Genomic DNA, 26,743 nt, shown 5'->3' with positions numbered 1-26,743 from the left:
ATAAATCAGGAGGATCTTTCCTGGGCACACAGGAAACTGCACAAGGCAGCACAGAGATCTAGAGATTGACCTCACATCTGCACTTTGTGTTCTTAAATACAGTTTGGGTGTCCTCCCCACATCTTCATAGAACGTGACCCCCACCACAGAACCAGCTCTACAATTTGAGGCAACTTAACAGGAATGCTAAAGTTGGCAAAGGTCAAAACTGCAGGTATGGGAAGTTTTTAACCAGGGTTTGAGCAGGTTATGACGCTGCTGCATAGCTTCTGTTGAAAGTCTGATTTCACAGGCACCAAGTTTACTACTGACAAAACTTTGAATACTTTTAAAGTGCAAAAGGTTTTCCAGACTTTTTCCTTTGGGGAAATACATTATCATCATGCATGATCTATGCCTGTGTTTACAATATGTATTTTGAATTATTTTTTCAATAGCCATTTGTGGGATATGGAAAACATCCATGAAGGAGAAAGCTCTCATTCATTTATGCAATTCCTGCAACCAGATTCAGTCAAGCCAGGCTTTCCTTTTAATCCAAAGCCATCAGCCTACAAAGTGTAACATACATCTTGTGGCAAGGCACTTCATATCATCAATATCAGAAGTTTATCCTGTTTCTTGTAGCTCATATTCTTAAACTTAACTCTTCAAATCTTATCTTTGCATATGTTAATTTATTAACAGAGAATATGAGCCAGTCCATGAAACCCATACAAGTGAATGGGGCATTTAAGGAGGCCACCATTCCTATATTTAAATTTTCTGAAGAAAATATTTCCATTTCATTAAATTGATTCTATGAATTGACCTTCTTTCTCTTTTTAAATGCCTGCAATTTCATATTATTTGCATATGTTGCTTGAGTAAACTATGTTACCTCAAACTAGGGTGATTTTGACTAAAAATAAGTGTAATTCAGCCCTGTTTTAAGTACATGTCTGTTCAGGAATTTGTAATAAAATCTAAGAAAGCTTCCTTTCCAAGTAGTTTGGAATCCTTTAATACTTCACACGTGGTGAGTTATTCATACTGGAGTTTGAGTCTTGAGTTTGACCACAAGCAACTGCTGTTTAAAAAAAAAGTCAAATCAAATCAAACCAAAATGTTAAATAAACTTCATGAATTTTAAAATTAAAAAAAAAACAAACCAACAAACAAAAAACATCAGCAAAACACATGCACACACCATGACTGTTTTGTGGAGATTATAGTATGTTCCTAAACATATTTTGCTCATTCTGTAAGCGATCTTTTTGATTCCTAATTCCGTGCTCTACAAGTTTTTGCCCCAGATCAGCTGCAGACTGTTTTTTGTTTTGGACCTTAAATCTATCCCTGAGCCTACTCACAGCCAGCTAGTAATTAAAATTTCAATTTAACAACAAGAAAATGTTTAAAAAGTTGCTATGACTGATAGTATGTGTTGGCAGCTAAGTATTATTTTACTAAATTCTGCATTTACTGCTCAATGCACTGTTAGCTATTCAGTTGACAAAAACAAAAAATTAATCAGAATTTTTCCTATGGCATTAAATCCTCCATTGTAATTGCTCGACTTCACTACCCAATAGTATGAAGCATGTATTAGGCAGAAGTGATCCCCTAAAGGGCCACTTTAAAAAATAAATAGACACAACTTGAATATACATGTGCAACAAAGAATGGACGTAACTTGAGGTAATATTTCAATTAAATGTTAGTTGGATAAAATGCAGATGGCACTTAGCACATCCATGAGTATTTTCTAAGCCAAGCCTGGCATTTCTAATTTCAGACAAAATTACCTTAAATGTCTTGAAGCTTTTTCTGGTATGAGTTTCATACCAAAAACTGAAGATGGCTATTGTTGAGATCTCTTGGAAAGTCCAAACCTTAAAGCTTAGGCTTGAGATCCTGCAACTCTGCCTCTACTTTGTAATCCTCTCAGGAAAAACAAACGTGTTAATGTGCACAGTGCCACATTTCCACTGGGATATCACTTGTGGATGTGCAATCATTTACATATTAAATAGATTTTAATAATTAATGTGGCACTAATAAACTTCTACAGGTATAACTGAAGGATTCTTTGCCATTTCATGACCTCTAAGAAGTTTCAGCTGAATGTCAGCAGTTACCTAAAGATTTAATGCAATAACTGTAATTTTAAAAACTGAACAATATCCAGGTTTGCAATATTCTCATTTGTGTTTTTGCATCAAATTAAATCTAGGGTTATTAGAATGATGCAGAGCTGTTCTTGCAAGCAAGTTCCTTCCCTTCCCTTCTGTAAACATGGAGCCAAGAAAAAAGATTTTTCCCATTAAACACTTATGAATGATGTGATATCAAAACCAAGATTATTTTCTTCCTTCTCTACATTTAGCAAAGGATTTTCTGATCTGGCACATATTGGTTTTGCAAACCAAAGAGACATGCTGGAAAGGTGTTTGAGAATGTCACAGGAGGTTTGAAAAATCCTGATTGATTGATTTCAGCAGCAATTCTTCAAATGCCTTCTCTAGTTCTCAGAACATGATCTGTTTGATTTGGAGTGCTCCCTCACAGAGACAAACAGGTTTTCATTTTATTTTACTCTTCTCATTATGTGTTACAACAAAAGGATAACACCTGGTCTCTCTCATGTGCAGGGCTAACTGAAAAGGACCCAGTGCAGGGATGGATGTGTCACATCAGTAATTTTCTCAGGGGGCTGGACTGAAGTGAATGAGAAAGCCAGAAAGCCCATTCCCCAGTACTAGGACTCATTGGGAAGCTCTACAACAGACACTGGCTTTGCCCACCACAGCTTAAAGCAGTCCTGGAATTCATGATTTTCTTCCACTGAGTCCAACAGCAAAGCCCCATTGATTTGCTGGGTCAGCCTTGCTGGAACACAACACTAGGTCTTATTACAGGTTTCCTATGGTAACTAAAATGAGCTCAAAATCAGCTCCAGAAGGCTGACGTTACTTGCTTTCTTGAAACAGCAATGTAGACTATAAATTTTGGGTTTTAATTTAGCCATCAAAATGTCTTTGAAAAGCCATCCCCCTAATAGGAGTAAAATAAAAAAAAATAACCCTACCAAATCAGCCATCTAGCTGTAGCTGAAAAATTAAATGTGGAAAATCAGAAGTCTTGAAAAAAAATGTTATTCTCATGCATGTTAAACTTGTCAAAAAAAACCTGGAGGATAAATGGAGAACAACCTCAGTATGAAATAAAAATGAGTCAGAGGAGTTACATTTCACAATGGACAATGGCTTGTCTTTCATGGCTTACAACACAATGATCTGATTATTGAATGACAGCAGAAAGATGCAGTTTTACTTATGAAAATTTTGCATCACAAATTAAAGGCAGGTTTCAGGATAAAAGACCAAATTAATTTAATGACTCCTCTCTTTTAATGGATCCTCTTTAAGCAGATATGTATTTGTATTAAACCAACCCACATCCCAAATCATATGCAAAGTGAAAAAAAGAATTGTTGATCTCTAGCTTTTCATAAACACATCATTCATTATTACACAGCATTAATTTCTGGAAATCACAAAGCAGAACACAGCATAAAACCATTATTATGAACAAGTGTCTAAAACAGGTTTTGATAAAAACCTGTAAATTATTTACATCAGCAATGAAGTGGGCTGACTGTTGAAAAAAATAAATTTTATGCTTAGAATAATCTCTTTGGCAGATGCTTATCTGTAACAATTATGTTGTTTATGAATGAGACAGATTACAAGCACACAGGCTTTCCTTCTAATTAAGTATTTAATTATGCAGTCACATGAAGACTTATTTACGTGCTTTTTAAAATGCTCTAGAAGTTGTTTCAGAGAGTTTCTTTGAAATTAGAAAAACTGGTATCATACATCTCCTCAATTGCTCAGTGGGGAAATGTCCATTGTACCTAGATGTTTTGTGGAAAAGGGGGTAGTAGAAGGGGGCTATTCCCTAAGCAGCACAGAAAGATAGGTATTAATTTTTAAAAATGCAGGATCATACCTTCTGGCCAAGAAACAGGCTTTTGGTGGACAGGACTGTGAAACCATCTGCAGGAGTTCCCTCTGTTGTACTGTCAGCACTGGCTGATTTGCTCACTTCTCCCTGCTTCTTCTTCCAGAAATATAGTTAATTAGTTAACTCAAGGCTCTGAGAAAAACAGTTTAATGACACTACAATATATGACATGCACTAAATGCTTAGCAGGCAATAAAATGCCTTTACAAATAGTGGTGTTGGATTTTATCCTGCAGTCCAGCCAAAGTGCCTGATAACAGCTGAAGGAATCAATAGGAAAAACGACCTCAACGTCTGCAGATCTACAGGCTCTTGCCCACAACAGCACACAGCTGAGATGACAGTTGTCATAAATGTTGCAGGAAAACATATAAACAACCTCAAACTTTTAACAGATTTCTAATGGCTTGTGTGGACAGAGATTACAGATCTCTGTGTGTGGGCAGGCATTTATTCTAAGCTAGAAACTGACTTGTCAGAGAATAAATTTTATCTGTGAAGGGAGGTGCTCCCAGATTTCACAGACTTATTTTTAGAAATTCTCCTTTCTAATGTGGCTGTCCTTAGAAGCAGTGTCAAATGAATATATCTACTTTCTATTTGCCTGCTTGCAGGAAATGGGCTGAACAATTTTCTTATTTAACATCATCACCCACTTTCATCTCCAGTGAAAATGCTGGAGGAGAGAGAAGGAGTTCCCCTCAATCACCTTTTTTTTTTTTTCAGCTTTATTACTGCAGTGAAATAACAGGTTTCAGGAATCAATTGATTTACTGAACGAAAAGGAGAATTAGGAACATTTTGAAAAGGAACTCAATTCACGAAGGTTGTGGTTATAAACTGAATTGGTGCCCAGAATAATTTCACATTTTTGATAAAAATATTATTTACAATTTCATATAAATATTTGGTGCCTCAGCAATATCTGTGTTGTAGCAAAAAAAGGACACCTGGAATACTAAGCAAGCCCCTGTTCTTCTATTGTCCCTTTCCAAAGTATATAAACTAAGGCTGAGGCTGAACAACTAAAATTACTTTGATGCAAGGGTGCATTGTGCTCTTAGAAGCTGTAACCATGCCGTACTTTACACAAGTGTTTTGAAAATTAGATTTTCATGGGTCTTATTTCAATTCCCCAGGAGTTTACTGTTAGCCAAATACCAATATAGTAAGCAGACAAAACAGTTTATTGTGTGGAAGAAAAACAGAACCCTACAACAGACTTCCTGCTTTTGTAATCAAGCAGGGGAAAAATATTCCAGATTTAGGGGAATTATTAGTGCACGGTTATTGGAAGCACTGCATCCGAAATGTCAACTAATAGGTATTCTGAGGGAGAAAACTAAATTCACCACCTCAAAAAACCATGAGTGAAACAATCACAAGAGTGACCAACTAAACAGTAACAGGATAAATAAAGAAGCCTTTCTTGACCCAGAGGCAACTTTCACATTCCTTGTCCATTTCATGTGAAATTACTGTACTTTTCTTCCTACTTGCCTTATTGCTTAACTGTTGTTTTGCAAAAGAAAAAAACATCCTTGGCTACACATGTACACATTAGAAAGCTTCCCTACACCTACAAACTTAAACCTGTACTGCATGACCAGTACAGCCCCCAGACTCTCCTCTTCTGTCTCCTGGTACACCCTCTGCCCACCCCAGAATGTTTCCTACAAAGAACAGAGTATTTATGGCCCATCTGCAGACCTGGGCCATTCCTGAGGGTGTGCAGGTTCCAGATGCAACAGGGAGAGGGCAGAGCTCTTCCTCCCCCTGCTCACACGGTGACTGAAATCACTGCTGGTAACAACACAGTCAGCGGAGAGCTGGCCCAGTGTGAAGCTCCCTGTAGCTGCTGCTGGCAAGCTTGTTTGGGTTGAAAATAAACACATTACTCTACCTTGGATTTCCTTGCTCCTTTCTTGCCGCCTGTTTTCTTTGATACAGTTTTTTTCTGTGATGGAGACTTTGCCTTCTTTGCAGGGGGTGGAGTGATGATGGCTTCCAGTTTTCCTTTTGATCCCCGCTTTTTTGCCAACAGCTCTGGGTGAATATTGGGTAACACTCCACCACTGGCTATGGTGACCCCTTTCAATAGCTAATCAAAAATAAAAAAAGAAGTTGTACATGAAAAAAACTGGTATTTACTCACCGATAAATAGAAAATAGGATTACTGCAAATTTTGTATTCTGCCTTGAGTTTCTCCACCATTATCCTTGAAGAAGAGATGAGAAATACATGAAATGGACCTGACCACATACTAGACTTTAACTACAAAGGGAACATGTGTTCTTCTTGCACATGTGCTTGTCATCTCTAGGGCTCCCTGGAGATCTGTTTCTCAGAATCCATGCCATGAAGGCTGTTACCCAATGAGGAAAAACAAGACAGCCCCAAGCACACACCTGAGGGCTCAGCAAGGCAGCCTGTGAGAGAAAAATGGGACCCCAAAGTCCAGGGTGTGAGACTACAACCAGTGCCACAACGTGAAGACCCCAGTATATGTCCCAAGTGCTGAATTTTCCTGCAATTGTGTTCTTAAAAAGATTTTTTTTTTTCCTTACAGAAAGAAACTTCAAAATGGAGGGGAACATTTATACAAATCTCTATACCTGTAAGTCTTCAAAAAATTATGCAGTTGAAGATCAGTATTCAAAAGTGTGCAGTTCATTCAAGCCTTTAAAAGCAGAGGTGAAATATATCATGTTCTGTATTTAAAAACCACTTTAATTTATTTTTATACATCTAACTGGGACTAATTCACTATTCAGGAGGATACAGACAGTGACATTAAAGTCCCCCAGGTACTCCCACCTTCTGATTCGTGTTTACTGCTCCCCAACCTCATCTCAGTTGAGGCTCCAAGCTTACAAAGGGATAATGAATGGAAAGTATTACCAAATTTCAGACAAAGCCAGAAGGAGGGTGGTTGGGGATATTATTTTTTTCCTGCTCCATCATGATACACAGATTTGGAAAAAGCATCTTTTCAGATGCGTTTTTCTAGCACCTCACAAAAAGGTACATTAATTCCAGCCACTGCTTCTGGCTGACACCACGGCACTGTAATAGTAATGCCAAATATTTTTGTGGCCAGGTTAAAGGCATCTTTAAGTATGCAAAGGACACAGAGTTTAGAGCTTTTCTGTAGTCACAATAAAAGACTTCATTTAGAACAGGATAGATCCCACTGAGTCCTCAACTGTCTAAGGAGAAACTAAAAACAACAACAAAAAAACCAGCATCTGCAGCATTTTCTCTGTATCCTTGAAGAATTTATGACAATACCTCAGCCCAACAGAAAACAGTTGTAACAGTGTTAACAAACATCATTTTACATCTCCACTGCATTTTAGGAGTGCTGAAATACATAATTAAGCTGAGTACTGTAGTTAGTTACACAGCCAGCATGCTAGTGAGTGTTTCCTGGTGTGCTACTCAATAAGCACAGGTCTTGAGTTACAAGTCAGCTATATGGAAAGATAATTTAAGAACCCCTAAAGGAAATCCTGGCTTTCACATGGCAGAGGTTTTTCTTACCTGATTTAATTCTTCATCGTTTGCTACAGCCAACAGGATGTGTCTAGGAGTGACTCGACCCTTCTTGTTGTCCCTTGCTGCATTTCCAGCCAATTCCAGAATTTCCGCTGGGGAAAAAGTAAGCTCCTTTTAATTACAATGTGGTCATTAAGAAAAGTCAATGTGTTATTTAGCATCCATGCAAAAAAGTATGGGAATTACATCATGTTACTCCTAACTGCAGTAGATATGCTCAATAGACATCTAAAACTATCATTTTGTTTTTATATGTCTAATCACTGAAGAACAGATGCACGCTTAAGTTCTGTGCTTTAAGCTGGAATTCTTTTTATTCTTTTGAAGCAGTTTCCCTAGATTCCTCACTAGTCAGTGTTCTTCTCAAAGCTACTGTGTGTTCATCTCTTAGGATCCCTCTCCTATCAGAGGACAAAGTATAGTAGATACACTAATTCTATAGGTCTTTTTCTCAAACCTGTCAAATGTGAGTTCTGGCTTGCATCACTCCTACTTTTTATTACTGGAAAAGACACTATTCTCCATGACTCATTTTTAGCTTAAGAGAACCATGCAAGCACACATCCAAGTTAGGACACTAAAAATACAAATTCTGCTGCTACACTCATTTAAAGATTTTTTTTTTCTCTGAGAAGTTCTTAACCAGAGAAAGTAATTGATAAATCATGTTTGTTTGCTCCTCATAAATTATATCCTTAGAAGATATTTCCAGCATTGACAAAGTGTTGAACAGCTATGCATATAATGGCTTTTACTGAATTAGGAAAGATGGACTTGCTCCCCTTGCAAAGATCTTTGAAGAGAAAGGCTAGAGCATTATCTGCTAACTGATCTATCTGCACTCAACAAGCCTTAGGCAAGGATGTAATTAATTACAATAAACAACTGGGGAACAATTAAAAAAATGACAACATGTTTATCAGACTTTGCAATTATGTGCTACTACTATCTCCATTATACCTAACTTTTCATATCTCTCTCTACAATCCATGCTTCACTATTGCATTTGGTAGATTTCCTTTTGCATATCTGATAACGTTTGGAGAAAAAGAGGGGAAAGAAAAAAAAAGGAAATGTCTTTTTTTACATCTATTATACACTAATATTAAAATGCAGTACTACAATAATATATGAGCTTGATTTCACATTTAAGAACTGCTTGCTTTAGAGTCAAAGAAAACTGAATTAAGGCATTAACCTGGAAACAAAAGAAGCCTAAAATCAAAGTTCATGTGACCACATGCTTTTACCATAGGACACAGTAAATCTTCAGTAATACTATACAGCACAGCACAGCTTCTCATTAGACTGAATTTAACATGACTCACCAATTATTTTTCATCCTAAGTCCCTTAACAAGTAAGCTATGATACTTACTGGAAAACTTTCAGCTGCTTCTGGATATTCTACAGTTAAAGTTCATTGAGGATTTTTGTGTGTTTTCACCATTTGTGTGTTCTTCAAAGCACACAATTAACTTTATTATAGTATGAGGCAGAATATTAAGTCTAAACTCCCAAAGTAACTCAACATTTCATGCTGACAACAATTGCTTTAACTTATTTTTAAAGCAGGATTAGCAGGGTAAGGTCAACCTGCCCATGCTTTCCACACCTCCAAAGAAATAAATTAAGTTGGCATAATCCTTTCCACGTACTTCTTGCACAGCCCGGCTCAGACATGTGAACTTTAGCTGCCTGCAGCCTGTGGTGGCACAGCCCTGCATCACCTCCCAGCAGACACAGTGAAATCCTGGGTACACCCCAGGCATCCCCACTGACCTCAACGAGGCTCTGTCACCGAGTAACGCCACCACCTCCACCTCCTCACACCAGGAATGCAACTGTTCGTATCTCAGACTTAATCCCAGCTGAAAAGCAAGGGAAAGCTTTGCTGCTTTTTGGTTTACCTCTGCTCCCCCACCTCTGCTGCCTTCCAGCACCAGGCCCTGCTGAACAGTCAGGCCGTGTTACTCTCTGTGACTGATCAGCACAGCTATGCAGACAGGTCATTCTGGAACTAAAGACTCTAAGAAAGTGTTATGCCTGTAAAGCACAGAGGAATGTTTTATTTGTTCCTCATAAAACTAAAATGTCTGCCTTGTACAGTGGAGAACTGTTCTTGTAAGCGCTAAGCCCTCTTCCTTGGACAGGAAACTCATTTTGAAATAGCAGTTTTCTAATGGTCCTTTAGGGAAGTTGAGGTACCCCACTTCCTCTTCAGGAAGAGAACGCTTTGCACTGGTGTTGAGGACCACAAAAGGAGCTTGGGGAGAGGGAGAGAGGAGGAGGCCATGGAGGGTGGAATTTCTCTTCTGGCCTTCCCAGCACTCCAACAATAATCAAGTATTGCTTGTACATGCAGGGAGACCCACAGCACTGAGAACTGCCAAACTCGGCTATGTACACAATTCTGGTCAGAGGGGACTCTCCTATTTAAAAACAGAGGATTAGGAGGTATTCAAGCTGAAGCCAACATAGGCAACAGTTTTTTGATTTAGAACTGACAAGAGACAAACCTAATCCAAATCCAACAGATCAGAGCACTTAGAAATGCTGGAAATGAAGACTTTCTGGATGCAGACAGGATTCAGACTACTTGCCTGGATTTTTCTTGCAGACAGCACTACTTTCACATCTGTTTTGTGCTGCTTTAATTCTGAAGATTTAGAACCCATTTTTGAAAACATTTTTAAATTAGAGGAAAATCTAGATCTCTGTGTAAGGGAGCTGTTTTAAATTTTCCTAAGAGTAACTGTGTATTTACCTGGAAAAAGGAATAGTCTCAAAATTGAGACTGGACTTGAATTCTTAGATCAACCCATCTTTGGAATGTCATTCTACCAGGTTCAAAGGTTTGAGTCATTGAAGAGTTCTGTTTCATTAAAACTAATCTTCCCACAGTAGGAAAAAACAGATATTCAAAAATCAACTCTAGCAACTATGGGTCAAGAGAAAAAGCTTTGCTTAGAATAGTTGAGGCAAAAGAAAGTGTTAAGAGTTTCCATGACATCAGGTTTCACTCAGCTTGTATTTATCCAGCCAAAGACCAAAACAAAAATGTTTTACGAAAATGAGGCCTCACAAAAAGGATGGAAGTTGCATAATGTCTATTCCATTAGTTTCACATATTTACTCAAGGCATTTCCCCCCTAGAGAATAATTACATCACCACCACTCAGGCAGCAGGCAACTACAAGACTCACTTTACAGAACAAAAGAACATGAAAAACTCTATTTAAAAAAAAAAAATTATGAAAAATTTGAAGTTTTTCAATGTTATATAGTTTGGAAGGTATCCTTCAACTACTACCTACTGAAATCAGCTTAATATGAAGAGAAACTCCATCTACACAAATTACTTTTTCTGTGCTTTTGAATAATTTCAAACAAAAATGCAAAGCAACATATATTCTTTAAGTACAGATATAAAACAAATCAGAAAAAGCCACGAGAGCTGTATAATTAAGAAAAGAAAATTAATTAGGAATGCAATGTCAGCATATGATATAGTCATATATGGACAGCTGTTTAATAGCAAAAAAGGCATGGATGCCTTAGAAATCTGATTATACCATGAACATATCAATTTGATTTAAAAGACATAGTAATGACTAATATTTTTCTTCTTTTCAGTCTTTATTAAAGTAGAAGTGTTGAGTGGGAAATGCTGAAAGTTAAGAAATTTTCCTTAAAATTTATCTCCAAGGCAGTTCTTATTTAGGTCACTTGAAAAACTTCTTCATAATAGTTAGAACTGGGATAAGGGTAGTGAAAACTGGTCTAAGCCTGTTCTTAGCACTTGGACCAAAACTGCTTTTCTTCAGCTGAGGTTTTTAAAAGTTCTGTTAAATATTTTTAAAGGAGAAAAGCAAACCGGTTGTGCATTTTCATATTTAAGCTTGAGATAAGACCACAGGAAAAGCTGTTCTCAAGACATTTCCTACTCAAACACAACCAAAAAGTGTCAGAAGCCTCCACAGAAACCTCATCCTGAATGAAGTATTCAGAATTCAGATTTCAGTTTTCCTCATCCTGCTTTCTGAGACTCTAGTCATCTCTTAGACATCATAGTAAGTTCCCAATTTCACTACTTGCATTTCCCTGTTTCACAGGGGGCTGCTCTCTGCCCTGAGTATTGTTAACATTGGTATTTCACAACACTTGCAAATTCTGGAACACAACACAACACATGGTTAAAATGAAACTAATTACAATTAGGCCAGAACAAAGCAGGCACAGTAGAAACTGCAGACCTGGATGCTACAAAAGCAAATGCATTTTTCTCCCACTCCTGGGGAGTACTCTAGTTCATTTATTGCTCATTTTCAAACAAAATATTACTTCTCATTACTGACTAAAACTCTTCTCAAGCCTAAATGACAAAGCCTTTAGTTTATCATGCATTCCAGGCTGCAATACTTTCTCAATGTAAACAGTCAATTCAACTGGTCTGACTTCATCCCCAAAATGTTTTATTTTCTCTTTTTTTTTTTTTTTTTTGGTTTACATCTCAAGCTAAATCATAGCTGTTGCATTGAATCTCTTTGTCCACCTTGTCTTCAGGGAGATGAAATCATATCTTTGAAAATTAAACTCTTAACAACTAACAGGTGATGTGCTGACACAAGGCCAATTTCTGAACATGAAAATTCCAACAGGAACAAGTCAGGGGTTTCTAAAAAAATTGTGTAGCCACTCCTCAAAAGAAAATTGAAAACAATGTCCAGAAATCAAAGAAAAATGAATGTTGATACAATTCCACTGAGAAAAATATGTATTTGCTACAAAGCCAAGTACATGACAAGGAATCTGCTTATTGTACTTCAAATTAATCATCTTTCTCATCAGCATTTTATTGACTTGAGATTCATTTTACATGATTCCGGAAGGTTTTAACCCAATCAATCCAAATCAAGCAAGGCTGTTAAGAGTTTCCTGCATTCTTCCCTCTGTGTATTCCACCCAATCCCCCTGGAATCTACAGTTGCAAGTGTGAAGGTAGAATCATTTAACAACACTTTCCCTCTTATGCATTCTAATAAAAGAGTTCTCAGCCTTGGTCATGGAAATCTGATGCAGTGAAAATCAGTTCAAGAAACTTTACTGCTTTGAACAAGCCTTGATGAAACCTTAACTCTCAGCAGGGCAATCATTCTCTTAGGATGTGATAAAAACCCCAATCCTATCAGTCCTGAGTGTCTGAGCTGTATCAAAACTAGGCCCCTTAAAGGAAAAAACTGTTAACTTTGCTAAGTTATTGTAAGTTTTGCATTTCTGTGAGGTAGACGACACTACTGTTTACATAAAACAAAAATTCAGGCCACAAAAGCCACTTACACTTACAGCCTTCTGATCTGATTTACACATCTCTTCAGCTTTTCTCTCCACTTTAACACCATCCATTATTTTTTTGTAAGAGACACAATGTTATTTAACTTCCTTTTTTAAAAAAAATTTCTTGTTTACTATTGACCTGTAAAAGATACGAGAGCTCAATTTTCAGGGAAACTTGAATTTCAAATCAGATGTTATTTATTACAGTGGCCACACCCTGAGCACTAATTTAAAGAGACAGCACAGCTCTTCTCCACAAGAATCCTGATCTAACTCAAATCAGCCTTTATTCTTTTTCAGTGGAGCTTCCTCTACCTGGCAGTATACTTTGCTCTTCCTCTTAACAGCTTACATATGTTTTAAGAGTGCAGTCAAACATGATTAAAGTAACTGCTGCTAGACATTACCTGATCAAGTGCAGCATATGGCACTTGGGGACATGGTTTAGTGCTGGACTTGGCAGTGCCAGGTTAACAGTTGGACTTGATGATCTTGGAGGGCTTTTCCAATCTAACTGATTCCATGTATGCTTTGGTCTGCCTGTTAAAGAATACAGGAGACTACTCATATCCTGAGACTTGATCCTGGCTTAGTCTTTAATTCTGCATTTCTAAACATTAAAGAAATCAAGAGGACTCACTGCAACTTCCTTGGAGCAAAGCCGACATCCAGCCTGACCTCCAGTCCTCAGCCAGTACCCAAGGGAAGGCGGGCTGGAGCATTAAAGGAACGAGCAAACTTAAAATGCTCCTTTTCCAGAACATTCCCTCTGATTTCAGCCATGTGCAGCTGAGTGGTTCCCCAAGTTAGAAATACTGTCTTTTTGTTTAGCTCCCCAGCATATTTTAATTCTATGGCTGTGTCTAATTGTTTTCTGAACCCATTCAGAAAGGTTTAGCATCATTTTTAGTATCCCTAACATCTTGCACTAACAAGGCTTGTTATACCACAGACATTTTTGCAATTTGGTAGAAAAGTTTGGTTTAGAAATATTGTATTTCATTATATATCCCCTAAATTTATTTTTCTCCAGTGAATTTTATATTGAGGATGGAGCATTTCATCTGATGGCACCAAAGAATCTACATGGAATTTCATTTCTAAAGGTAATTCTGGGGAAAATATACTCTGGAAAAATACTGAAAACTAAAGACAAAGCATTATCTGAATGCATTCTAAATAATCCTGATGGAAAAAAGGTGGAAAAAAAAATCATGCTTAGAATAATTGATGCAAGAACTTCTACAAGTTGAGAATATGTGAGGAAAGAAACTGCTTGGTAAGCACGCTGTAGAGTCAGGATGTCTTTCTGCTTCTACCCAGTTGAGCTACAACTGTCATTCCAAGAATGAAGGGAAAAGACTTAAGCTTTATAGATTCTTTCATTCTTCTCAATGAGGAGTTCCATTTAAGACAAAGGTATGGTAAGAAAAAACTGTAGCAAAATCAGCCACATTTTTGTTTTGCATTTCTCTTGCACTCCATTCTTCCAAACAAAGGCTGATACCAGTATTAAATTGAGCAGCAATATATAGACAAAGTCATTACTCTGTTGTAACTTTGCCAAATAAACAAAAAAACCCCTTTACTTACTAGAATAAGAAATATTTCATGTTAGATCTCAAGATATTAAAATATAACTGAAATATAGCAAAAATCTTTACATTTTCAAGGGAGGAAATATTCATTGACCACACCATAAAAACTGAACCAGCCCCATCCAGCATTTTGTACATTGTAGCAATATGACACATGTCACAATGTTGCACATTTACCCCTCTGAACTATGCTGACATAGTAGGATGCACTACAAGAAAACACTCTAGTTGGCTCTTATGGTTTGTCATCAAACCTGACCTGTGCAGCTTGGAGAATACTGGACTTTTACTAGGACTGTAATCAGGTCAGTAATTTTGTATTGAATAAGCTTTTGTAACTCAGATCCATGGAAGTTTGCAGGACTACACAGTAAGACAGACACCCATGTTAGTGCTTACAGGGCTGGGGCCAAGGAAGGGCTTGATGAGAGAATTATTTTCTAATGTTACCTCTAGGTAACAAGAACCTTTAGTGAATAAGAAAATGAGATATTCACTGTGCAACTTGTTTAAATGTGAAGTATACTGAAATCTATGGATATGAGAAATCATAGAATGTGTACTCTTACTTTCTGATGAGGAGTCATACATACCTGATAAAAATAAGCTACTTTCAAAGTACAAAGTAGGTAAGTCATAACTCCAGATGAATCCAGAACAGAACTTTAAGTCCAAACAGATAGAAGCATTTCAGAAGTTCAAATCTCAAACTGAACAAAAAAATCCCAGATCTGAGCACATTATGGGCTAATTTCAGATTTACATGGAAGTTAAACCTCAGCAAAGGTCAGCAAAATTTAGCACCTTCTAAAGGATTAAAGTTGGTTCCATCTTCTGCACACTGATGAACCAGTTTTTAAACTTTAGTAGGTTCTTTCTATTAGGTCATGTCTCTGTCATTTCCCCTCCCGTTTCTGTTTCTAAATTTCTCTTTCCTGCGACTGCTTTTGATATTTTATACTTCTCCTTCCTGGATGCACAGGATTGCTTTTTGATTTAGCCAATTTATTAGCATGCCAGTTCACATGGTCTCCTTTCTATTATGTCACGTTCCTGGTTTTACTTTGAAATGGTTGAAATGCTTTGATTTGGTCTCAGACCATGTGCTAACATGAGGATCTTTAAAAAATCTCCTGGAGAGAAGTCAGGATTTCTCTGGTTTTGTGAAGTAATAACTGCCAAGAGGTAAAAAGAACACAAACCAAAAATCTCAAAGCATTCCATTTCAAGGGGCAGTTTCTGAATTACACTAAAAAAGATGAATGACCTCAAGTTCAGAAATCATACTGAGCACTAAAGGCTAAAAAATTATACTATAGTGTGAAAAACTTAGAGAAAGGAAAAAAAGCCCACCAGAATGAAACAGTAAGGGGTCTACAAGAAAGCTGGAAAGGGAAGGACTTGTAGTGATGGGACTACAAGGGGGAATTGCTTCAAACTGAAACAGGATAGATTTAGGTTAGATATTAGGAAGAAATTCTTCCCTGTGAGTGTGCTGGGACACTGGGGCACTGGCACAGTTGCCCAGAGAAGCTGTGGCTGCCCCATCTCTAGAAATGGCTAAGATGCTTCAAGGCCACCAGACTGGATGTGGTTTGGAGCAGCCTGGTCTAATGGGAGCTACATATGTCCACTAATGGCAGATTAGAACAAGATGAAGTTCAAGGTCCCTTCCAACCCAAATCATTCTATGATAAAACCAGAACTTACTCCGGAAAGAAAGGATTATCTGTGCTTTTGAGATGCATCTATGTGCAGGAATGAAAGAAAACCCTGAGATAAAGGTTAGTAGGATTATCTGTCTAACCTTCAGAGGAGACAGAAAAAACACAGCAAAACTGCCTAAAACTAGTTAAACTGACTACAAATAGTTAAAAGGATAAAGAAGGAAAGTACTTTTTCCTTTAGCTATCCTTTCCTCCTACCTTAAATTTTTCCTAAAGTATGTTACCTTTCCTTGGTTTTTTTTTTTTTCTTATTGCTGGTAATGTCCTCAGACAGGTTCCCAAAATGCACAGCAGTTAAAGAAACACCTTTATTTCCCCAGCTTAATCTTAACTGCCTAAACTATCACTGCCTCAGCCAATACTTTAAACCAGTTAACCAGTAACATGTGCTGCTCATTAGCAGAGACTTAAGCTCACCGTACTGCTCTGTTTCTTTAAAGGACAGCATTCAAAGCACCCTTCACACTAAGAAGCCTTTTATTTGAGTTGTTATTGCTGTAAGCAGGAACCTAGCTGAAGGAAATGTTAATTTTTTAAGGCCATCTATGAAGTTTAAAAGTGTTCTTTTAAAGAAAAGGCCTAAATAAAGAAAATTGAATGTCAACAAGTGAAGGAGGAAAAAATACATATTTGCTGGTATGAATAGCTTACAGAAAACAAGCACTCTATTAATTATTTAGTAATATTACCAATCTTTGTCTTTAGGGGAAGAAGAAACTTTATAGGAAGAAATCTTCTGTCCTCCAACGTCAAGAGCCATTATAAAATGTATCTAAAATTGTGGTAAGGTCAGCTTGCTTCAGTTTTAATACTCCCAGAAAAGTCAATACTTTATATTTGTGCTTGAGTCAAAGAAAAACCTGTACCTTTTAGAGGCTCCGCACACCAATACAGCTTAAAATCTCCTGTCCATTGAAACACTTGAACCTATGTAAAGAACACTGACACAAGCAGATGCACAGGAAAAAGAAACACTGCTTTAAGAAATAAGATCCAGACTTTTCCTTAGCCATGCTACGAGAATCTGGCTCCAAACACTCATCTACCTGGCACTTGTGGTTTTTGCTAGACCCCTACACCAGAGGTATATACTCAGATGTCAACCTGGCTTCTGAAGGTGACTGAACCTTCTTATCCATTTTTTTTTTATTTTAAGCAAGCCATTATTGCAAAAAGCCCATATGCCATTACAATTGGTAATTTCTGCCAAAAGACTGCTTTAGTAATGTTGCTTGGGGGGGGTGGTAAACTTGCAATGTCTTAAGTTTTGTTTGAGAACAAAATAGCTATGTAAAGATCTTTACTTGTATGTCTGGTTGTTTATATCATTGGGAAAAGCATCTTCTTCCTTTGAAGCTTCTTTCTAAATGGAGGAGAAATAATACTTTTGTCCTGCGAGAAAGTGAGGATAAGATAGTTATTTAAGGTATTCCCATTCTGATGTGATGAAGGGAACAGATCAAAAACTACAACTGTAAGCAAATAAGCTTCATAGATCCAGGGCAGATGAACAGTGTGCATGTACACACAGATTCAAACAAATTGCCAACAGCATGTGTAGTCTGAAAAGAAATCTGTAAATTGAACAAAAATGTTTAAACAAGGCTGTAAGCAGTCCCAGCCCTGCGTAAAAACAGAGAAGCTCTCTATTTAAAATTAACGTATATGTTTAACAGACAATTGTAACCCAAAGTCATTAAAGGCACAAAATCAAAGCAAGGAGGACTGCAACAATGCAGTCCACACACACTGAAGGCACTGGGAAACCCTGACTGTCGGTCTGAAAGGAGTGTGCTTACAAGAGGTGAAAGCAGATTCTGTGCTGGAATCAACAAAAGTCATCAAGGCAAGGCTCTGGGGCAGGGGTGAGGGTACCTTGATTTTGGCTTAGATGTGTGATCAGCGTAACATGCACTTCAACTGCAACTTTTCCAGTTTGTTTAGGTTTTTTTCTGTGAAAATTCAGTTTGTGTTTAACTTTTACTGCTACTATTTCACATAATTCAGCACAACCTACCAGTTAGATATTCCAGTACCGCAGCCATGTACACAGGAGCACCAACACCAATTCTGTACTTCGGGTGGCCTTTCTTAATGTACCGGAGCATCCTTCCAACAGGGAATATGACCCCAGCCTTTGCGGAGCGGGAAGTCTTGGTCGACTTCTTCTTTCCTCCCCTGCTGGACATCTTGTCTATATCAGGTCTGAAACAGCACTCTGTATTTAGGAAGAAAAAAAAAATAAAAGGAACAAAAGATAAAAGGCTATTAATAAGGACTGATACTGTTAAGAGCACATTTCAAGGCAAATCAGCATTTTGGGTAGGCAATGCATTAGACTGTCTAAAACATACAGACAAGTTGCCTTTCTAGAGTATACACAAGAAGAACCTAAAATAATTTCCTACAGAATTTTTACTTCCCATTGTAATCTGGCATAATTTTATACATAAAATATGTGAGTTATTTCCTAAAAATCTACTTTCCTGAAATTCTTAACAGATTAAATCCAGTACCATTAATGGAGCAAAGAGTGATAAGTACCAGATTTAAAATAGAACTTCTGCATTGAAGCAGAGGATGCTTTCTATGAGAAGACTCACACAGCCCCCTGATCTCCGTGAAAACCTTTTGATAGGGCATTTGAACAGCTGTAATAGGGCAATTATGTTCATGCATAATTACGTTCCAAACTAGGAGAAACTGTATGCACTAAAGCTTTCAGAAAGTGTATTCACCTCCTTTAAAAAACTCTATTTTCCAGATGTGTGAGAATTGACAGAACAAAGGTGTGGATAAATACATCTCCTGTACAGTAAATGTTCTATTTTTAGAAAGATCTGAAATGACTCCCTTTAGATTTGAATCTACCAAAACTGAGCCATCTCCACATCGAAAACCATATCCCTTCAACATTCTCTCCAGGAATCTGATGATCTCCTATCTGCCACCTTTCCCTAACACCACAGTGATCTGAACACCCAGAACATATCTGACAACTGTATCTGTTTATCTTGCTGAGGGAACCTACTGCTGATACAGCTGTCAAACATTTTCTGTCCTCTCTTTGATTTCTGCTCAGGCTGTAAATAGAAACTGACAAATCCAGAGGTGGAGGGTTCACAGGCTCTCAAGCTGTCTTTGAAGGTTTAGGCATCTCACTGGGTTTTGAAATTATCTCAGAGGAAAGGAGACAGTGTCCATCTCCCTATCTCTCCCCTCTCTCGCGTCTGAACTCTAGGGAAACCAGCGGAATGCATCATTGATACACACAATGTGCATCCCACTTCCCTTGCTGCACAAATCCTACCTAAAACACATGCAAATTCACTGATGTGTTTATACACTCCACAATGAAACCACCTTTAATCCTGCTTTCCCATCACACCATTTCTCTACTTCCCCTATTTTTCTCACTTGTTCATTCTGAATTCTCTCCTTACCCCTTTGAAGCCAACTGTATTTCCCACATGCCTGAACCCACAGTGGACCTATCTCAGAATTAGGCAAAACAGGTTAATCAACCTCACTACTAGGTTTTGCAATTTCTGGTCTGTGCTGACACATCCTGCAGTCCTTCAATTCTCAGTGAGTCAGTGAGATTCAGGCTACATAACTGCCAAACAAAAACCAGTCAGGATAGCTAAAGGAACACAAGTATATTTTCACTTCCACATTCCCTTTATCAGAATCTACATCTGCATGGCACATCAAGTAAATTAAATGCATTGGGTTTACGGTTTTTTAAAGCTAAACAAAATAATCCCATCTTCGGAGATCAGATGAAAGTCAAACCACATTTAGGAAACTCATGTCCACAGATAGGAATCTTGGGGAAGATGAAGCCATCAAAAGGGCTCCTTCTCCTTTCATCTGCTGTGGACTCAGTTCTGTAACAACCATTATTCTGTGAAGAAGAGGACAAAAGCCAATTTTCTTGCCTTGAGAAATGACCCAAATGCAGCTCACCAATGATTTTAAAAACATCCATTTAATTGTATTTCTCATCTAGTTACCTCTGTGTTAGCAGGAAGGTTGGGTGGGGCTTTGACTTGTCTACAGACCTTCTGCCAGGAATTATTTTTCATATTTCATAATCCATTTTTATGTACTAGGGATGTTTAACCTCAAATGTTAAGAGGTTCATTGAATCAAACACCATGGAAAGGGATATATGAAATATCTGTGCTGCCCTGCAATATATTTGGTTTGTAACTGAGAGGTCAATGATGATAACCATAATTTTTCTAGGGAAAGCCTGCAAGCCTTAAGCAGTAAACTTTTATTAATAATTTAGTGAGTTTATGGGATATCAGAACAGCTGGAAGAGAATATGGAAATCCTTACTTCCTAATGTTTCCTTTCTTTGGGAGAGTGTAATCTTAGCTATCAGCTGCTTTAACATTTGCACCAAAGCATTAGCAAGGAAGGGAGTAGTACAGAATAACACCAACCCATATATAAAATGGTGTCTTTTTTTTTCCTTTCATAAGCTTATTTAATCACCTCTGCAAATTCTACAGGTAATTTCTCTCTTTATTTTATGTACTTGGTCACATTACACACATTAATATTTATGATACCCTGGACCTATCTTGACAATTCACCTGATCCCCTTATATATGGAACATTAAAGACCTTTCTAGCTGTAAGTTTATTTCTGAGGAGAAACTTTGCCTGAAACTGAAAGGTGCTGGTGCACAGGGCTCCATAATGAAAACACCAAGAACTTCTGAAACTTCTAGTATTAAAGGTGAAATGTGATACAGACCTCCCCATTGCAAGGATTCCATGCTATGTGGGATCACTGGATGTTCAGATTGTTTAGATGGTGGGGATGGACGGAGGAAAAGTTCAATTAAGTTTCAAGTACCACTTTTACTAACCATATAATTTGGAAGGTGAAAGTGAGAGCCCGGCATGGAAACCTTTTCCAGAGCTTAACTGTGAATTCAGGATCATTACTTTGCAGAACCTGTTTGTCCTGCCTTTGAGCTGCAGGATGGCCCGCAAATGTCTCTTCCCTATTTCTAGTTCTCCACCAAAAAAGAGAAGGGAAAGATATTTCACTTGCAAAAGACACAAGAAAATGTATTGAGGTGAAATGTAAAGAGCATGGCAACAGATCAAAAACCAAAGAAAGCCGTGTGCCTTATGTGTTCCAAAATGGTTTATCTTTGTAACACCAGAAACTCTGGAATGCTGCCAACACTAATGAACTAGAGCAGTTTGCTGAGTCACTGGGAGCCCGCAGATCAGAAAGGCAACCGAAGGCAACCTTATCACACGCATCATTGTTCCGACAAGATTTAAGCAGTATAATAAAAGTAAATATATTTTAAAATAAATCACAGTCAATGGACCAGTACTTTCCTTCCTTTCTTCTGTCCTGCCTTTGCAATGGCATTATTGAGAACTTCACCAAATACATTGTAAAGTCTTCAAAGATTCAAAATCATTGACAATAAAATTATTTCAATGTGAGAGTTCAGAAAATTATCCCTGTGATAATCAGAGGATATCACTGAGGATTCAAATATCTAAGTTCACCTTTGACTTCAAATCAAATTTAACACTATATTTTTCAGTGGCTCTGCTGTGCTTGGACAGATTGCCCTAGATACAGAATTTAGCACTTGATTCACAGCCTTTTGAAACCCTCTAAAGACTGTGGCAAGATTCACACTACCTTCTAAGATCTCCAAATGTATAAACAAGATTTGATTTTTTGATTTTGGTGTATTAATTAGGTCACAGCAAAGATTCAAGCTACTAGACTCCTCTGCTGTCACATCTTTGGGAGCCAGAAATACATTTCCTAAGAAACAACCTTAAGGTGTAGCAATGAAATCAGCATAATTAACATTCTTCTCTTTGAAATTGGCTGGAGTAACTCTGGTTGGACATATTTTTCTGTATAAAGACAGATACTCTGCTGAACCACACTTTTAAATACCACCTTCCTTAAATGCACACAGGCATCTGTTTTTCTGAAAGGTTTAACATCATGTAATCCTTAAAGTACAGCCTGAACATCCTGGTAAAGCAATACCCAAATTCCAAATACCAGCACTTCATTAGTTCATTTGATTTGACACTTTGATCAAACTGCAGTCTGCTATTAACAGTTTTCAGGTACTGGTTCTTAATGACTAAACAAATTACTATGAATCTTACTGCTGTCAGACAGAGACTGTTCTGATCATGGGCTTACAATGGTGTATTAACTGCACTCAGCAAAGAGATGATTCAATTTAGATCTACATCATATCAGTAGTAGTGGAATCCAGGAGATCATTACTACAATAGGAAAAATATTAAGATGTAGTAATTATTTTTCTTTTATTTCAATACAAAGACTAAGCTAGAAAGTTCATTTTGGTTTCACAAGAGATTAACAGCAATTCTATTTTCTTTCCATTGTTTTGAAAGATTAACAGTGTAAGTGCTGCTATTCTCTCTTAAATCTTTTTATGTCCCATAATAATAGCCACTTGCTGAACTCTTGCTGAAAAGGTGCATTTAACTTTGCTGTGACAATGAACTTGCTCTGTTCTTAGTTAATCAGCAGCTACTCTGGCATATTTATAAAATGGTATAGAATGGTCTCTAATAATACTTGCCTGGCACAACAGTGTCTCTGCCGGGGACTGTGGTTTCTAGGTACAACAGCACTAAAAAGAGCCAATCACTCTTGTCATCACAATCACAGTTATCATTTGACCTGATGTGATTTCAAACTTTAGCTCAAACTTATCAAAGCAGTAACTCTTTGAGGTCTGAAACAGAATAGTGAAACCAGTTGTAAAACAGCTGTTCCAAATCTCTATTAACTTCTTATCTGAGGTGGTAGCACCATACATTTATTTTAATTTGGAAAAACAAGAGAACACTCCCCATCAAGGAATGAACAATAGGTGTAGTTTCTGTTGAAGATTAAGACAATTAAAATTCCTACAGCAGAAACATAAAGGATGGGAAAAAGAGAAATAACATTTTCACAAAATCTGTGTGCTAAACAAAATACTGTTGCACAATTGTATTCAACTGGCAGAAGTCCCTCCCTCCCACAGTGGGTTTGAAACACCAAAACAAATACCCCTTAATATGCAAACCTCCACTAAGAACAGTGCTGGGAGTGTAACAAGAGTTTCTGCTGGGCATCCTGCCACCAATAGTCAGGAAAACGTAAATACAATTGTCTTCACTGACCACTGCTGGGAGAACTGGCCTGAAATAACTATTTATACATTATTGGTCTTTGTATACTAGATAGAAAGCATAAGAATTTATAGAAGGCCTTAAGTTACTGGACCATTTGCGAACACAATGCAGAAAAACTGTTTTAAATAACATTTTAAAAACAACTTTGTCCCTTGACATTTTTGTAAGAAAATAAAAACATAATAAAGAATTCACGTGGATGCTTCCAGGGCAAAATTCAGATGCGGAACAAAATTTAAAATAGATATTATACTGCTGAGAGAAGGGATTGCAAGAACTTGACCCATCAATGAGGTCATGAATGGTGTGATTCTTGCATTATTCCGGAACAAGGACCATGAGCTGAATTCTGACCATCCTGCCTTTAGAATGGGTCTGAATAAGGAACTATAGCTTCTTTATGTATTCACAGCATCTTTCCCTACCAAGCAAGTAAGCTAGCCCTGCAGTCTTTCCACAAGCGCTGCATTTTTCTTTTCCAATTTTACCTCTTGAGATGACAAAACCTAATGCTCAGCAGTACCCACAGGGCCAACATTTCCTCTCCCAATGGAAGACCTATCTGGAGGCTCTTTTCTGCTCCTTTTCTGTGGCATCGGTTCCAGATCCCTGCTCCTTCATCCCTACTTTATAACCTTGCTGGGGCAGGACTACCTTTTCCTTTTCTGTGGAACAGAGAACAGGCCTTGATGCTAGCTGACAGAGTTGCACAAAACTATTTCTGCACTTCTCTGAGAGCAAAGGTTCATAACAATTCTTCCAGAGTGTGATTACATCACCTACCTTATCAAGAGAATATCTTTTATCAAAGCACATTGCCATGTATTGGTAGAACTAGGCAGCTCCTAAGAACAAATTTAAACACACCGATTTCTTTTAAGACTAAGCTTGCAGTGGTGGACTTCTCTTTTTGCTCATGTTGATCTACAAAATAAGCAGTGCTTAAGCACTTTACTGAGTTTACTGTCATTAAGCCAAATTCTAGTCTTGTCACTAGTTTTTAGATCAGTTATGGCTTAATCTACAGTCAACATTTGGCTTTACTGGCAGTCAGAAGGGTATACAGCACACACAGCAAAGTTACCCTTTAGGAAGCCAGAAGGCCTAGATTTCAGTGCGAAAGGTTACGAAACATAACGCAGCAAAATAACCTGCAACCATTACTAAGTAAACAATGTAATTCCTTTCTTTCACAACACTCAAAAAAAAAATAGCCCCAAACTCCCAAACACTGGGTAGTTTTCTAGGGACTACTTGATGCAAAATCTTTCATACTCAACTGCATTAAAATAATGTTCAAAGCAACTGTAATTGTCTTGTTCCAACATAAGTCTTTCAACTCTGAGCTGTCCCTGAGAACACAGGTACTGTTTTTATTAACTGCACTATTGTTCTTCCACTCATTTATTTCTTTTACTCTTTAGAATGGGGGAGGCAGTGGATCTTCCAAGTTCTCTACAGACCTGTTGCTAAGTGACAGCCACACACAGTCCTGGGGAAAAAATGGTTGTTCACTTGCATGGTCAGGAGATAAGTAACAAATCTCATCCAAGTATATTTCAACAACAAGTCTCCTCCCATCTCCACAAATGAAACAACCTCAGCTTTCCACCACCCTGCTTGCACAGGAGCTAGTGCAGTTCCAACCGCTGGCTTCAGACACAATTTCATGGGCCTTCTACAACTTACTTTTAAGGATTACAGAAGAAACAAAAGGATTTTAGGGAGATGCAAGTCACAAAACAGTCTGCTGCCCTCAAAGTCTCCTACACGCACAAACAAGTCAGCCTCGAGTCTCGCTGCCAGCGCTCCCGTGCTGGAGCCGGTGCGGAGCCTCAGGAACCTGCATTCACCTGCGCCCTGCAGTACTCGCAGTCCCCTTGGAGGAACACCCACACCCAGACAGTCCGTATGGGCTGCTCAAATCCTGCAGGCAGACATATTGCAGCCTCTACAAGAAGTGACAGTCCTGAAACAACAAGGAGCCCCGTTTCCAGACAAACATTTATTTTTACTACTCTCGGAAAGCTCTGCATACATTACTTGGCTTTTTTAAATTAAGTCGTTCACACGAGGAAGGTAACTTTTACACCGCGGGTTCTTCATCCCGAAGTGAATCACGGAAAACGCGTCCTGCTGTTTTTTTTGCCTTGTGCTTTTCGCAGTCTCCCTCGATTATCCTCCCCTGCTCGGCGACCCGCAGTGGGAAGGACTGCCCGAGCCCGTCCGTGCGCGGAACAGCGGGGACGTGGGGGACCGCGGCTCCACAGCCCCGGCCGCTCCTGCACCCCCGCCGGGCTCCTTCCAACCCCACACCGTCATTCCATAGCGGATTCCATGGAAATACAGCCCCGCTGCCACCATTTCGCGGGGCGCGGATGGATCTCCCGGCTTCACCCGAGGCACAGCAAGAAGCAGCTGAACCGAGTCTCGGCTTCCCTCACGGGAGGGGACCGGCACCCCTCCGTCCCACGGCTCGCCCGGCCGGCCCGGGCCCCCCCCACCGCCGCCGGGTGTCACCGCGCCGCGACAGAGCCCTCCGCGCCCCCTCCTTCTCGCACGGCGGGCGGACCGCGGCGGGCGGGCCATGGCGGCGACTTACGGCGCGGGAAAGATGTCTCCGGTCGGCCGGCGGCGGCCCCGCTCCCGTCCCCGCTACCGCTCCTGCCGCTCCGCTCCGCCCGCGGGGCCACCGGGATCGGCTGGACGGGCTGTTGGAGCTCCCACAATGCCCCGCGCGGCCGCGCGTCACATCCACCGCCCGCCCCTCACGGCGGGGCCGCCTCACGGTCCCGCACGAAGCATCGCAGTCACTCACGATCGCCGCAGGGTTTCCCCGCGATGCGCTCACAATCCACTCACGGATCCCCTCACGATCCCTCACGGCTGGGCCAGCGGTGCCGCGATCCCGGAGGTTCCCAGGGGCTCTCTTGCCTCTCCTCCCGCCCGCACGGCCCGCAGGCGGCAGCTGGCCCGGCCCGGCTGTTGAAAAGCTCGGTCCCTGCGTGGGGCCGGGCTTTGGCACCGCGGCCTCCGCAGCTGCTGCAGGACGAGCCATTGTATACAAACATATTCGCTCCCAAAAATTCAGCACCGGGAGGTTAGAGCGAGGGGTTCGTGCTATATTCCTCCGAAGAATGAAGTTCATGGAGAAAAGAGAATGAGCAGCTGGATTGTTCCGTGAGCGGCACGCACTTTATTCCTCATGCTGTACAAAAATGGCTCAGTGCCATTTTACCAAGGCCCCAGATGGAGCCTTCGGAGGCATTTGTGCGTGGGCCACATGGA

At 39.2% G+C, this 26,743-nt stretch overlaps 1 protein-coding gene across 5 annotated transcripts in view; it reads right to left on the bottom strand.

Moving 5' to 3' along the window:
• The window catches only part of MACROH2A1 (macroH2A.1 histone), a 40,947-nt gene extending 14,490 nt beyond the window's left edge, over positions 1–26,457 (bottom strand). For 2 of the 5 annotated variants that reach the window (XM_086851249.1, XM_086851251.1), the window contains exons 1-5: positions 26,058–26,192; positions 18,249–18,449; positions 7,556–7,662; positions 5,915–6,112; positions 3,997–4,104 (exon numbers count right to left, since the gene is read on the bottom strand). In XM_086851249.1, the coding sequence (XP_086707375.1) occupies positions 3,997–4,104; positions 5,915–6,112; positions 7,556–7,662; positions 18,249–18,420 (585 nt within the window). In that variant the 5' untranslated portion in view covers positions 18,421–18,449; positions 26,058–26,192. Of the gene's footprint in view, positions 1–3,996; positions 4,108–5,914; positions 6,113–7,555; positions 7,663–18,248; positions 18,450–22,854; positions 23,011–26,057 lie in introns of those variants that run through there. The other 3 variants (XM_086851247.1, XM_086851250.1, XM_023936053.2) reach the window with 3 other exon arrangements.
• Between the last annotated feature and the right edge of the window lie 286 nt (positions 26,458–26,743).

The sequence above is a fragment of the Cyanistes caeruleus genome, chromosome 15 (assembly GCF_971803275.1).
Source record: "Cyanistes caeruleus chromosome 15, bCyaCae1.hap1.1, whole genome shotgun sequence".
Lineage (NCBI taxonomy): Eukaryota > Metazoa > Chordata > Aves > Passeriformes > Paridae > Cyanistes > Cyanistes caeruleus.
This window is presented reverse-complemented; position numbering and strand designations above follow the sequence as displayed.